Raw genomic sequence first — 12579 nt, forward strand, 5'->3', positions numbered from 1 at the left:
GTGGGCACCGCAGTACAAAATTTATTACACCGAAAAGAAGACATTACATTATCACAACGCCGCACGACATCTTAGTATTAGATTTGCATAGCAATAATTTGAAACTCGGTCTGGCAGAAAATGTTAAGTTTTTCATGCGGATTTCAGGGGCGAATAAGTTTATTATGATTTAAGGGGCCGACACAAAAGATTTTAATTTAAGATTTTACTCCTAAACCAAGCAAAACTTTATTAAGGGCATCAGAGCGCCTACCTACAATGGGATGTTATGGAGTACCCGCGAATAAATTTTCAGCAAAATTTTAATACGGAACATCTTGCTTATTTTTTAAATATCTTATTTTCGTCACGATTAAGTAGGAAAAAACTTTAAAAATAACCAATTTGTTACCATTTTTACTTTAATAATAGTTTTTTTGTTATGAATAAGATGTGTCCAATAATAGTATCAAATAAAAACTTAATTATAAAAGAAAATTATTTTTAATGTATAATTTATAATAATTTTACCCATGTTTTAATTCAAAATTAATTTTAACATACCTTAATTATAAACCTTTTTACTTACATTTTCAGAATTAATTCTTAAATCGTTAAATTAGTTAGTGCACAAAAAGTGACGTTATAGTTTTATAAAACCGTTTTCTGACAGTTTAACTTATATAATTTCCTGTGTAAAAAATCGAACTCATCGTCAGTAGCGCCATCTCTCGTACAGGTACAAAATAATTTGTACTACAGATGGCTGCTCTGTACGGTAAAGATCATTGATTGTAGTTATCATGATTATTAATTTCCTTTTATTGATTACTAGACATATCGGTTAACTGAAAGGATAATTGAGTTTGATTTGAAAATAATATTTTGTATAACAGATGGCTGATCCGAGAAATTGATCCATGAGGATCCAGCTCCAAACAGATACCTTTTCCAAAGATCATTTCCATTTCTAGTACCAGTCCTTTATGCTTGCATAGGAACTGAACTTAAATAAGTCCCAACTAGCCTTGTTTATGGCTTCAGTGTAACATGTAACATTAGATATTCCAGTTGATCCACACTACAATCAGTTACAGTTTAGGGTAACCATCCCTAGGTGGCTGCTATTTTGTATAGGTTATTGATTGTAGTTAAGAGTAGGCAACCAGCAATACATTTTTATAGATTTTACTAGAGTTTGTCTAAATATGAATTAATGCGCAAATAACAGATTTTCCCCCATTTCAACGCAGAGTTTCTATAAAATGGACTTAGTTTGAAACTCGAATAAATTTTTGGTGTAAAGAAATTTATAATTTATTACGATGGCGTTTGTTCAAAAGCGGCGAATTACAAATTTCTTTACAACAAAAAGTAATTTGAGTTTCGGACTAACTCCATTTTATAGAAAATCTGCGTTAGAATGGAGGAAAGTTAGACCGTTTTGAAGTTATGCAATAAAAACTGTTTCCCAAGTTACCCCTTCAAGGGGCTGTATCTCCCTTAGGGGCCGCCACTGACAAAAACTCTACTAAGGTTTTCATCATATTTCGACATGTTTTACATACTCTCAAATTTTGAGTACTTATTTCGTTAACACCTTTTATAATCAATCCTTAATGGATATAATAAAAATATGTAGAGCATTTTTTTTACTGGTTTTCAGAAGGAAAAATAAAACCAATTTAAGGTACTAAATAAATTTATTTATATTGTCAACGAGTAATAACTATACTTTTAATTGAAGAATGTACTATTTGGTCTTTAAATGCAAATATTCTAAATAAACCCAAATTTACATTACATTAGTGGGCAAAAATCATAAACCCAACTTCTGTAATGAGGGAAGTTATCACTTGGTGCCGAGATTTTGTGTAATCCACGGAAGATCCACATAATTTTAAACATTCTTGCAGAAAGTGATAAATTCCCTTTGAGAGCGCTATATGCAGTTGGTGATTTTCAAACAAGGGATAGAGATAGTCACAACCATATTACCTGCACTAACCTATTGTTCTGAACTGTAAGCAAAAGCTAACTTATATTTCACTTATATATTTCATAAGATTTATTCGAATTTTATAACAACTACTCAACGATAAATATATTTAAATCACATAAATTACGGATAGACTAGTCATGGAATTTTTTGCTTATTAACACTTTAAGTGAGTAATACAGAGTGGGTTCGCCTGAGAACCATGTGGTAGACAAAAAAATATGGAAAACTAGATACTTATATTCTATATTGTTAAAAATAAAAAATCAAAAAATTCCATTTTTAAACTATCAACAATTTGTTAAGTCTAAATTATGATGAAATGTACCAACAATAACACAGCCACATAAAAAAAAGTTGTCTGTACTTTTTCATGCGACATAATGTTTTCCGAAGTATTTTTGCCTCCTGATCACGAATCTGGTGTCAGAATTGAGCTATCACATCACAGAAATTTCCTAACCTCAAAAAACAGGTCAAAAATAGCAAAAATTCACGAAAAAGTGCTAGGAAAAATACACATTTTTTTTCTATATTCAAATGTTCATTTATATGGTTAAGACCCCGTCGAACATGAATCCGCGGTCAGAATTGATGGTTCTTTTTCTAACCTCAAAAAAACGGGTTAATTAAGGTCAGATATCGCGAATTTTCAAAAAATAACAGATTCGAGCCAAATTTGGTATACGGGGGTTTCGGGGTCGCTGATTACGTATTCGAGGTCAGAATTGCGAAATTCATTTGGTAATATTTTGGTTTACTTTATAACCTGAGTATTCAATCATGTTTTAACCTTCTTTTTTCGGCTATATCTTCTTATTTTTTCTGTAAAAGATCTATTCACGGGTTTTCTGCCTAATCTCAGGTAATAAAGTATTGATTAAATTTTTACAAACGAATTTTGTAAATCTGATCTCGGATTCGTGATCAGTGACCCCGAAAACCACGTCTACAAAATTTTGCGCGAATATGTTATTTTTTCACAATTTGGCCGGCCATCTTGGATCCGCCATCTTGAATTTTGCATAATTGACCTCGAATTTGTGATCAGCGACCCCGAAAACCTCCTTATACCAAATTTGGCGCGAATCTGTTATTTTTGGAAAATTTGGTCGTCCATCTTCGATCCGCCATCTTGAATTTTACAAAATTGATCTCGGATCCGTGATCAGCGACCCCGGTCTTAACCATATAAATGAACTTTTGAATATAGAAAACATTTTTTTTGTATTTTTCCTAGCACTTTTTCGTGAATTTTTGCTATTTTTGACATGTTTTTTGAGGTTAGGAAATTCCTGTGATGTGATAGCTCAATTCTGACACTGGATTCGTGATCAGGAGGCAAAAATACTACGGATAACATATGTGCCATGAAAAGTACAGACAACTTTTTTTTTGTGGCTGTTACAACAATATTTTTAGATAACTTTGGTTCAAAACCTAGAAACATTAAAGAATACAATAAGTTACAATATTTTAGTACACTTATTGCTCGATATTTTCTTAATTGAACAAATGCATCATTGACTTATCCGAAATTGTTTCAAGAGATGATATGATATACACTACTATCTATTATGATATAACGAGCTATTCAGACATCAGTTTAACTTTGTAGACTCCCTACAAATATATTTCAAAACTACCTCAATTAACTTCAATTTTGAATACAGTAAGATGGTTAAAATCCGTCGATCCTAAATGGAAATGTTACTTTCTACCTTTGGACATAGGGTCGTTCTAACCCCGAGTTCCTCACTTGGAATAAAATGACCCCCAACTAACTAACAGATAACTGCTATGGACAGTCATTAACTGTTCCACTTTCCCCAGAAAGACCAGATCATTTTCAGACACAAACAGTTTTTTATATATACAGAGCGGCCAAGTTATGTAATGTCGGAATGTATTTTTTCAATAATGAAAAAAGAATGTTAAACTACTGTTCTTGTACACTCCGTATATAGTATCTCATTATTTCTAACCCCTACAGTTCTACTAAAACAGTTCCAATAACAACAGAAAAAGTGCATTGTATCTTACGAACTACATTCGATTCAGCCTAATTCACAATTGTGCTGTCTGAAATATCAGATATATATGTATAATATTTCACTAATTTTGTATCTCATACAAAACACTTAAACACATTTTAACATTAGTGGAAGTTAGTGTGATTTTGTTCTTCGTAAGGGAAAAACAAATTCTACCTATTGGGTATAGTCGATTTAAGATCGACATCACGAGGTTAACTATATTATATAATTATAGGGGGTTAAAGATCAAATCGCTAACAATGCCGATAACAAATATTTAATAACACAGAACTTTTCCTCTTGTTAACCGGAAAAATCAAATAATGTCAACACAGGGTCAATTTAACCCAATAAACACATTTTAATGTTAAATAATTAAGTATTTTCTTGAAATACAGAATTAATTAATAAAACCTTACTCTAATATTTTTTTCTCATCTTCTACCTAGTAAGGTTATCATAAGGAACATTTCTTTACCTATCTACAGGGTGTTGCACGAGATTTGTTTATACAATAACTTCAACTTACTTTGTATTGCTTATGCCACAGCCTTATGTTGGGAAAAGATATATATACATACATACACGTAACAGAGTAGTATCTAAAAAGTTTTGCTAAAATCGTAAGGCTATTACATAAGTGTATTGAAGTGTGACTGCACTGGAAGTATGGTGTTAAAAGTTGGGAGTTATGTTTCATAATCAATATAAATATAATCGGTTATAAAGGCACATTAAAAAATCAACAATAGTGCAAAGGTATACATTGCACTCATTTCTAAGTCATTACGAAACAAGAAAATTTTAATGACTGTCAGTCTCAACATATTTTTTTCGGTATTTCAAAATTCCTTAAGATAAAGTTACGAAAAAAATCTTCGCACCTGATTTATGTTCTATTCATATTAGAGATGTGCCGTGGACATGTCAGCTGGACATGTCGTCAAAAGTGGACATGTCCTGAGGACACTTTTCAAGATTGAAAAGTTGTATGCAATTCCAGCAAAAATTTTTGAGGTTGGTACATGTAAAATTCAAAATATTTAGCCATTTTCTTGTAATTTCATTGGTAATTGTTTAACTGAAACCGACATTTTAAAAATAGAACATCGTTTATATGTCCATATTTTATTATTTTTGGCAAAGTTAACGATTAGTAAATAGTAATCAGTTAGTTGATTCTTAATTTAATATTTAATACACAAATAGTTTATAAATGTAAGTATGACACTAAAATCAACAGTTTGGTTATATTTTTCTGAATTAAGTAAAAATCATTATAAATGTAACTTCTGCTCAAAAACAATTTTTAAGAATTCCAGTAGGATGGAAAAACATTTAAATAAGTGTATTGGCTGTCCACGGAAAATTAGAAACTTGTTTATAAAAAAGTCTAAAGGTAGTAATAAGTAAAATATATCGACACATATTCATTAGAGTAAGAGTAATATTTTGCTTTGTGTGACTCATAGGTGCCTTATTAAATTGAAGGTCAAAAGTACTTTTCCCGACATGTCTGGACAATTCATCGACATGTCCGTAACACACTTTTCTGAAAAGTGCCCATCTCTAATTCATATACAACACCCTGTACCGAACTAAATGATTTTAGTGCTTCGCAGACAATGTGCATTTTATTCTACTATACATTTACTTAGAATCATACTTCATGTTTACATGAAAATAAATCCAGTTACAGAAATATTATTTTCCCAGAACAATATTCGTGAAAAAACTGAACGGATTCCTAACGCAAGATGTGAATTCCTAAAACTTGTAAGACAAAAAAATAAACATTTAACTACAAAAATTAGTGTAAAGTGTAAAAGGAATGTGTAAGTCCTGTAAATGGAACTATTTCTTACAAAATCTAAGTCAAATGGTACTAATACTATAATCCTTCCTTCGACTGAGTATTAATACTTACAAAATCAGTACTATTATTTCTCTAAGTCTATGGTATCATTGAACATAAGAATCCTGGATCAACCGATGCCACTTTAGCAGTTAAGAAGGCATGCATACAGAACAACAAACTTTGCAAAATGGAACACTCTAGTTCCTAAAACAAAACTGTTACATAAATCGTACTTCGTACGCGTAAAACTACTCACCTTCGTTTCGATAGCTTTCGATTCAATGTCTTGGAAGTGTAGCTTAAGCTTGGATTTTCCATCATCCGAAGAGCCCCTGAGTTGGGAAAATTTGTATTGCCAAACGGGAGTTTTCAAGTCGCCCTCGTGTAAAGAAAAGCCCAAGTTCCAATCCAACGTCAGTCCGGCAGTTTTCCCATTGCTGCTAACTGTGAATGTTTTGTTCTGCGAGAACATAATAATTAACAATGCGAGCGTTTAAAATCGATGCTACTTACTCCCAATTTCATAACGGCGGTGCAAACGGAGCAATGCCAAGCATTTTCAATCCTTAACAGTTCCTGTCTTGTTTCGACGGAAAAATAACGCGAGTCTTGTCCCGATGTTTGTACTAGGAAGCAGTGTTGACGTTCATCCACATTTTCAGATTCCTTCACTACGCGGAACATCGTTTGGTATACTTTGAACATTAACGAGCACTTGCTCCAGTCCATCACGTTTAGCTTAAAGAGAAATTTAATTTTTAGTTAAAAATCGCGTCGAGAATTTTATCCGATATCGGTACTTACAGGTGGAGAATCGAAAAGCATCAAGTCGGTCCCCTTCAAAGCAAAAAATCTCGGCTTGTAGTTCTGCCAAGGCTGATTATTATTCAAAACACCTTCATTGACCCAACCCATGTATTCTATTCGATCGGACACGCTAAAGTTTCGATTGTACAATTTCATCTAAAAAATGACATAATTATAGTTGATGATTAAAATACCGTGGTGTTTGGGGTTCCCATAGAGCCTAGCCCGAGAACAACCCGACAAACCATGGTATTTTAAATATCAGCACAGATACACTCGATACCTGTAAATTTGTCAGTCCAATGATATTGTCGGTAATATATTTAAGCCACTGAGAGAGAATAGCTGAATCATCGCAATGTATAATCCCGGTGCTGACGCCGTTCAGTCCACGCACCTCGAAGGCATTAGGCCTCAATTTATCCGTACCAAAAATATACCTCGTCACATACGCCATCATTAAAGGTACAGTGATAATATCAACCCAGTGAGTTTGTATTTCGGGTTCAGGTTCTGAGGAAATCGAACTTGGTCTGCTGCTTGTGCTGTTCGTCATAACACGTAAGCTTTCATCAGACGCGCCTTTTTCATCGCTGTTACTGTCCGTCTGTTGAGAGTCCTTGTCTTCTGCAATTTTCAAAACAAATCAAGTTTGCATTTTCTAAAGTCGTGTAGTCGTGTTTCAAATTTACCTTGTTTTTGTAGAAATGGTGTTGCAGCTTTGTAATGCTTGACAGTAAGAACAACTAAATCGCCAGCATTGCGTAGTATGTTTACAGCATCGTCATGTGGACATGCAGTGATATATTCTCCATTCACTGCAAATAGTAAATAAAAACATTTTATTAACGTACCAAGTTGAAAAAATTTATTGAAACGCCTGTATTTAAGACGAATACCTTTAATAATGGCATCACCAACAAACAACTCTCCTGTTTGGTCTGCTGCTTGACTTTTATATATTCTAGAAATCAATATAGGCAGCTTATGTTCTGCTCCCCCTTTAATGCTCAAACCTAATCCCCCAACTTTTTGTCTTCTTACCTGGACCATTCTTTCCTGAAGTAATTGAAAAATAAAAGTAATTAACACCGGATTTCACTGATAACATTCTGTGAAACAGCATAGATAAAACCCTGACCTGCATTGAATTAATATACGGGGTGTTATAAATTAGTAGGTCAAGCAATTAACCACATATTCTGGACTAAAATAATGGAACTTTTCTTATGCCACTTTTCATTTCGGAGTCCCATTTTCAAAATACAGGGTATCACTGTTCATGTAATTTTGGTTTAAAATATTCAAGCGCGAACGGAGGGGGGGGGGGGGTGTTGCAGCACCCATGGACCTCCTATATTTTTTTGAGTGCCTATGCCTATGCTTTCCGAATATTTATTTTTAGATAAATTTTGTTCACTCTTGTAAGATTTTTATTTGGGGCCTTGTTTACGAGATATTGTAACTTTTTTGGATGCACGCCATCAATTTAGTAGGCGTTAGATTTTAATTTTTGGGATTTTATGAAAAATTTCTTTTATATGGTACCAATGCTAACTAAACAACAGTTAAAGAAACGAATTGTACGCGGTAAAGAGCACTTTAGGCTCAAACCGCACATTTTGATTTGGGGTTTGCTGTATGAGATTTGCAACTTTCTTAGATGTTAAATTTAGCTGAAATTAAATATCGCTGATCATGCTGATGATCATTTATTCAGTAAATTAAAATAAATAAGACGACTTAAATCTTTCATGTAGCCCCAAAACATAAAGTCTAACATTGACTAAATCGATGTCGCGTATCTAAAAAATATAAAAAAAAACGAGACTCCAAATGAATATTTTACAAAAGTGAAAAAAATAAAACGCCGTTTTATCTAAAAAAAAAATATTCGGAAAGCATAGGCGTGCTCAAAAAAAAAAAAATTGGGGTCCATGGATACTGCAACCCCCTCTCCTCCGTTTGCGCTTTGATATTTTAAATCAAAATTACACAAAATGTGTGCCGATTTAAGAGCAAAATATGTGCTAAATTTCAAATAAATTTCTCTACAATCAGTTATCAATAAAAATCATTTTTAATTTTGACACCCTGTACTTTAAAATGGGTCTCCGAAATGAAAACTAACATAAGAAAATTCCCATTATTTTAATCCAAAGAATATGTGGTTAACGGGTTGACCTACTAATTTGTAACACCCTGTATGCAGCTAAGATCGTTCATCAGTATAACCACCAGACATAAACTGATTTGAAACTTATTAATTCTGATCAGTATACAGGTATAATATTTAAACACAATTATTTGTGTACATGAAAATATATTAATTAGCACAGTACAATAAAAAAAGTTGTATTTAATGTATTCTCAAGTAAAAAAAAATACATCTTTTCAAAATTTAGGAGGTATTTATTAGCAATCATATAAATTGATGTATGTACTTTACAAGTTACAACTATTAAACATTAATGTCAATCCAAGTATATTGGCATGTATTTAACCATGTCATTTGTATATAACAAGTTATTATGTGAAATTATTAAGAATACAATATGGACAACATTTTATCAAAATTATATTCATAACAGAAAAATGTGTATAAATTTCTAAATATAAATAACGACCACAGTAAGGCCTACCAAAAAATATTATCGACTTGATATTTTGATGTTTTTTTTTTATTGTTGAAAATTAGAATCGAAATGCACACATGATAAATCACGCCCAGAATATTTATAAAAATGTCTACTACCTAATTTTTATTATTTTTGTCCTTGTAGATTTAATATTTATTAAGAATTTGTCTCAAAATTTGAATCAAAATATAAAAGAAAAAATAACTGCCCAGAATATAATTTATAAAAATAGCTAACACTAATTTTTAATTATTTTTGCTCTTGTAACATATTTAATGTTCATCAGGAATCAATTGATAGATACAAACAGGTGTTTTCTTATTTTTCACAAAATTTTCATTTTAGAGAATTATGAGGTTTGAAAAATGAAATACCAAATTAAAATTTAAATAGATTTATCACCACGAAGAAAAACTAATTTTGCAAAAAATATAAAAAAACATTTATATCTATCAGTTGATTACGAAAATAAATATTTTGCAATTATATGCATATATTTTCGAAATATCAGAGTCATCTACTATTTTAGTTTCTTATTTCGCAACATTCAAAATATTTTATCGTGAAGGTTCCATATTTAGGCTCAGAAGTCATGCCCTAAAAAACAGTACGGGTCACAAGCTACTGAAATATGACCACTTTAATTTTCAGAGAAAAAAATGTAGAAGTATACTTGAAAGAAAATTTTTATTGCGTCTTTTTTCTTCCAAATATCATATTTCAATTATGTTAAAAAAATAAGTATATGTAGGTATATGAATATATATTTTTGGTGACGTAAATTCTATACAATTAAAAGAATACATGCATTAAGTAATTAAGGAGACACCTAACACAGTTTAGTATATGGTTTTAAAAATGGAAAGACACTATTTTTTTAATTCAGTATACAGACATCTAAGTACACTACGATATTTCCTTACTTTGGCATTTAAAGGTTTCGATTCAGGGGGAAGCGGTTCTTCCTTCTGAAGTCGAAGCACTTCCATGGACAAATGGAGTTGCACAGGTATTGGTTTACTTTTGCCATCACTGACTGTTACCATTCCTGTTCTAACTTTAAGTTTCTGATCTACTTTCTCTTCAATTGGTGTGGTCATTCTTGTAGCGTTTATCCTCATATTGAACCTGACACATATACTATTAGTAAAACTTATATGTAACACATTATAGGTAATTGATTTTTGATAACTACGGCGTAAGTTGAAGTATCATACCTTTTATTATTTAACACTCAAAACTACTAAACCAAACAAAACATAACTACGTCAACGATATAGTATCAATTTATTTATCACCGTTTCTGTGACATTCCATGGGAATGTTATGTCGAACTGCCATTTTTAAGGGTCAAAACAAATCATAGGAAGGTTCGTAACTGCGATATAAAAGACCAATAAACCTTATTTCTCCTTGCTTCACGTTCCTAAAGCAACAGTCACTTGCCCTTTTCTAGCATGGTCTCAAACCATCTTCCACAGTTTAAAAATCTTAACCCAATTTCCACCACACTGCACCCTGACCGATGTAACGGTGACGTCATAATTATCAAAAATAATTACTTTATTAAAACTGATCTTATTTCTATAACAATTGCCCCCGGAGAAGCAAAATGACCAGAATTAGATTAAAAGAAAAAAAGACACAGTTTATCATTATTTTATTAAAGGTTTTATTTTATGTAACATGAGGAACTGCAGTGAATATAATTTCTTTTGACTAGTCACTAGTCATTAAATGAATAAAACAGCAATAAAATTATGCAAATGTAAAAAAATGTAGTGAAACAGATTCTGTTTCAATTAAAGTACTTTGAAAATAGTGCATTGTTGACTTTTGATGCTGAAGGCTTTTTAATAAAGTCAGTGATGTATCTACCAGCTTCTATGAGCTTTTTCAAATCAACACCTGTCTCCATCCCCATACCGTTCAACATATATATCAAGTCTTCAGTAGCAACGTTACCAGTGGCGCCCTTTGCATAAGGGCAACCACCTAGCCCTGAAACAGAAGAGTCTACAACTCTTATGCCATATTCAAGGCTAGTACAAATATTGACCAAAGCCTGGCCATATGTATCGTGGCAATGTATAGCTAATTTCTCAGGTGTTGTAATTTTTAGGAGATCTATAATCATATTTTCTATAGTTTTTCTCGTTCCCACCCCAATAGTATCACCAAGAGATATTTCGTAACAGCCAAGAGATAGTAATGCCTCGGTTACTTTTGTAACGGAAGATGGTTGTATGTGTCCGTCATACGGGCAACCAACTACACATGAGACATATCCTCGTATTTTGAGATTTTCCCTTTTCGCTACGACAACCAAATCCCTTATTCGATTTATTCCTTCTTGAATTGAACAGTTCGTATTTTTTTGGGAAAAGCCTTCAGACGCTGATGCAAAGACAGCTATTTCTCGTACGCCAACTTTCATCTACGAATAGCCATTTATAATATAAATATATTTAAATTATTATTACTACCACCTACAGCAGACTCCAATCCTTTTAAATTAGGAATTAGAACTGGATAAGAGATGTCATCTTTCTTTGTAATCCCTGAGTAAACATCTACATTGTCCCCCATTTGAGGTACCCATTTTGGACTTACAAAGCTGAAACATAAATACCAGCCACACAAAATTCGTTTAGATGTTAGTAGCAACGCTTACCTAGTAACTTCGATAGTCCTGAGACCAGTTTCGGAAAGTTTGTTAATTAATTCTGTTTTAATATTCGTAGGAACATTAACAGGTTCATTTTGAAGACCGTCTCTAGGACCTACTTCAACTATCCTAACATATGGTTTATTCTAAAATATTATTATTTTAAATATTTGTGTGGTAAATATAACCTTACTTACATGAAAACGTTTTTTCCAAGGTTTTATGCATCTATTTAAATTTCGTAATAAGACTGACTGTAACTGGAGAGCCATAATCTGCTCGCATTTCAAATAATAATGCTGTGTTAATTTATCTTCTAATATAATAAAAACAAGGTCAAGTGAACACTGATATGTTTCAAAATTACCGCTTTCATTTTATCTCCTTGTTAATTAACAAATAGGAATCTGCATCGATAGCGAAAGCGTCAAAATGTGGAACAAGTGTAGTGAGAATAGTTTGAACTATCTCTGTCTTTATTTATTTTAACTATCGTCCAATGTCCATTTGTTTATCATCGACCAATGGAAATATGTTTAATTCATAGAATCAGAATATTGAAGAAATCTTTAAATATGAAAAAGCTTCATAGT

At 32.2% G+C, this 12579-nt stretch overlaps 2 protein-coding genes across 2 annotated transcripts; both read right to left on the reverse strand.

The window, feature by feature from the left end:
- Positions 1 to 5161: 5161 nt before the first annotated feature.
- On the reverse strand, positions 5162 to 10756 carry LOC108916889 (gamma-1-syntrophin). Its single transcript, XM_018723208.2, has 9 exons — positions 10536 to 10756; positions 10242 to 10446; positions 7579 to 7738; positions 7372 to 7497; positions 6963 to 7306; positions 6677 to 6835; positions 6386 to 6610; positions 6129 to 6332; positions 5162 to 6076 (listed from the first exon to the last, which is right to left on the reverse strand). The coding sequence occupies exons 2-9, from the start codon at positions 10437 to 10439 to the stop codon at positions 5969 to 5971; spliced, it is 1524 nt and encodes a 507-aa protein (XP_018578724.1). The 5' UTR covers positions 10440 to 10446; positions 10536 to 10756; the 3' UTR covers positions 5162 to 5968.
- A 217-nt stretch (positions 10757 to 10973) lies between these two features.
- Positions 10974 to 12335, reverse strand: LOC108916891 (hydroxymethylglutaryl-CoA lyase, mitochondrial). Its single transcript, XM_018723210.2, has 4 exons — positions 12184 to 12335; positions 11993 to 12132; positions 11812 to 11935; positions 10974 to 11755 (listed from the first exon to the last, which is right to left on the reverse strand). The coding sequence occupies exons 1-4, from the start codon at positions 12256 to 12258 to the stop codon at positions 11117 to 11119; spliced, it is 978 nt and encodes a 325-aa protein (XP_018578726.1). The 5' UTR covers positions 12259 to 12335; the 3' UTR covers positions 10974 to 11116.
- Between the last annotated feature and the right edge of the window lie 244 nt (positions 12336 to 12579).

The sequence above is a fragment of the Anoplophora glabripennis genome, unplaced genomic scaffold (genome assembly GCF_000390285.2).
Source record: "Anoplophora glabripennis isolate ALB-LARVAE unplaced genomic scaffold, Agla_2.0 scaffold2, whole genome shotgun sequence".
Taxonomy (NCBI): domain Eukaryota; kingdom Metazoa; phylum Arthropoda; class Insecta; order Coleoptera; family Cerambycidae; genus Anoplophora; species Anoplophora glabripennis.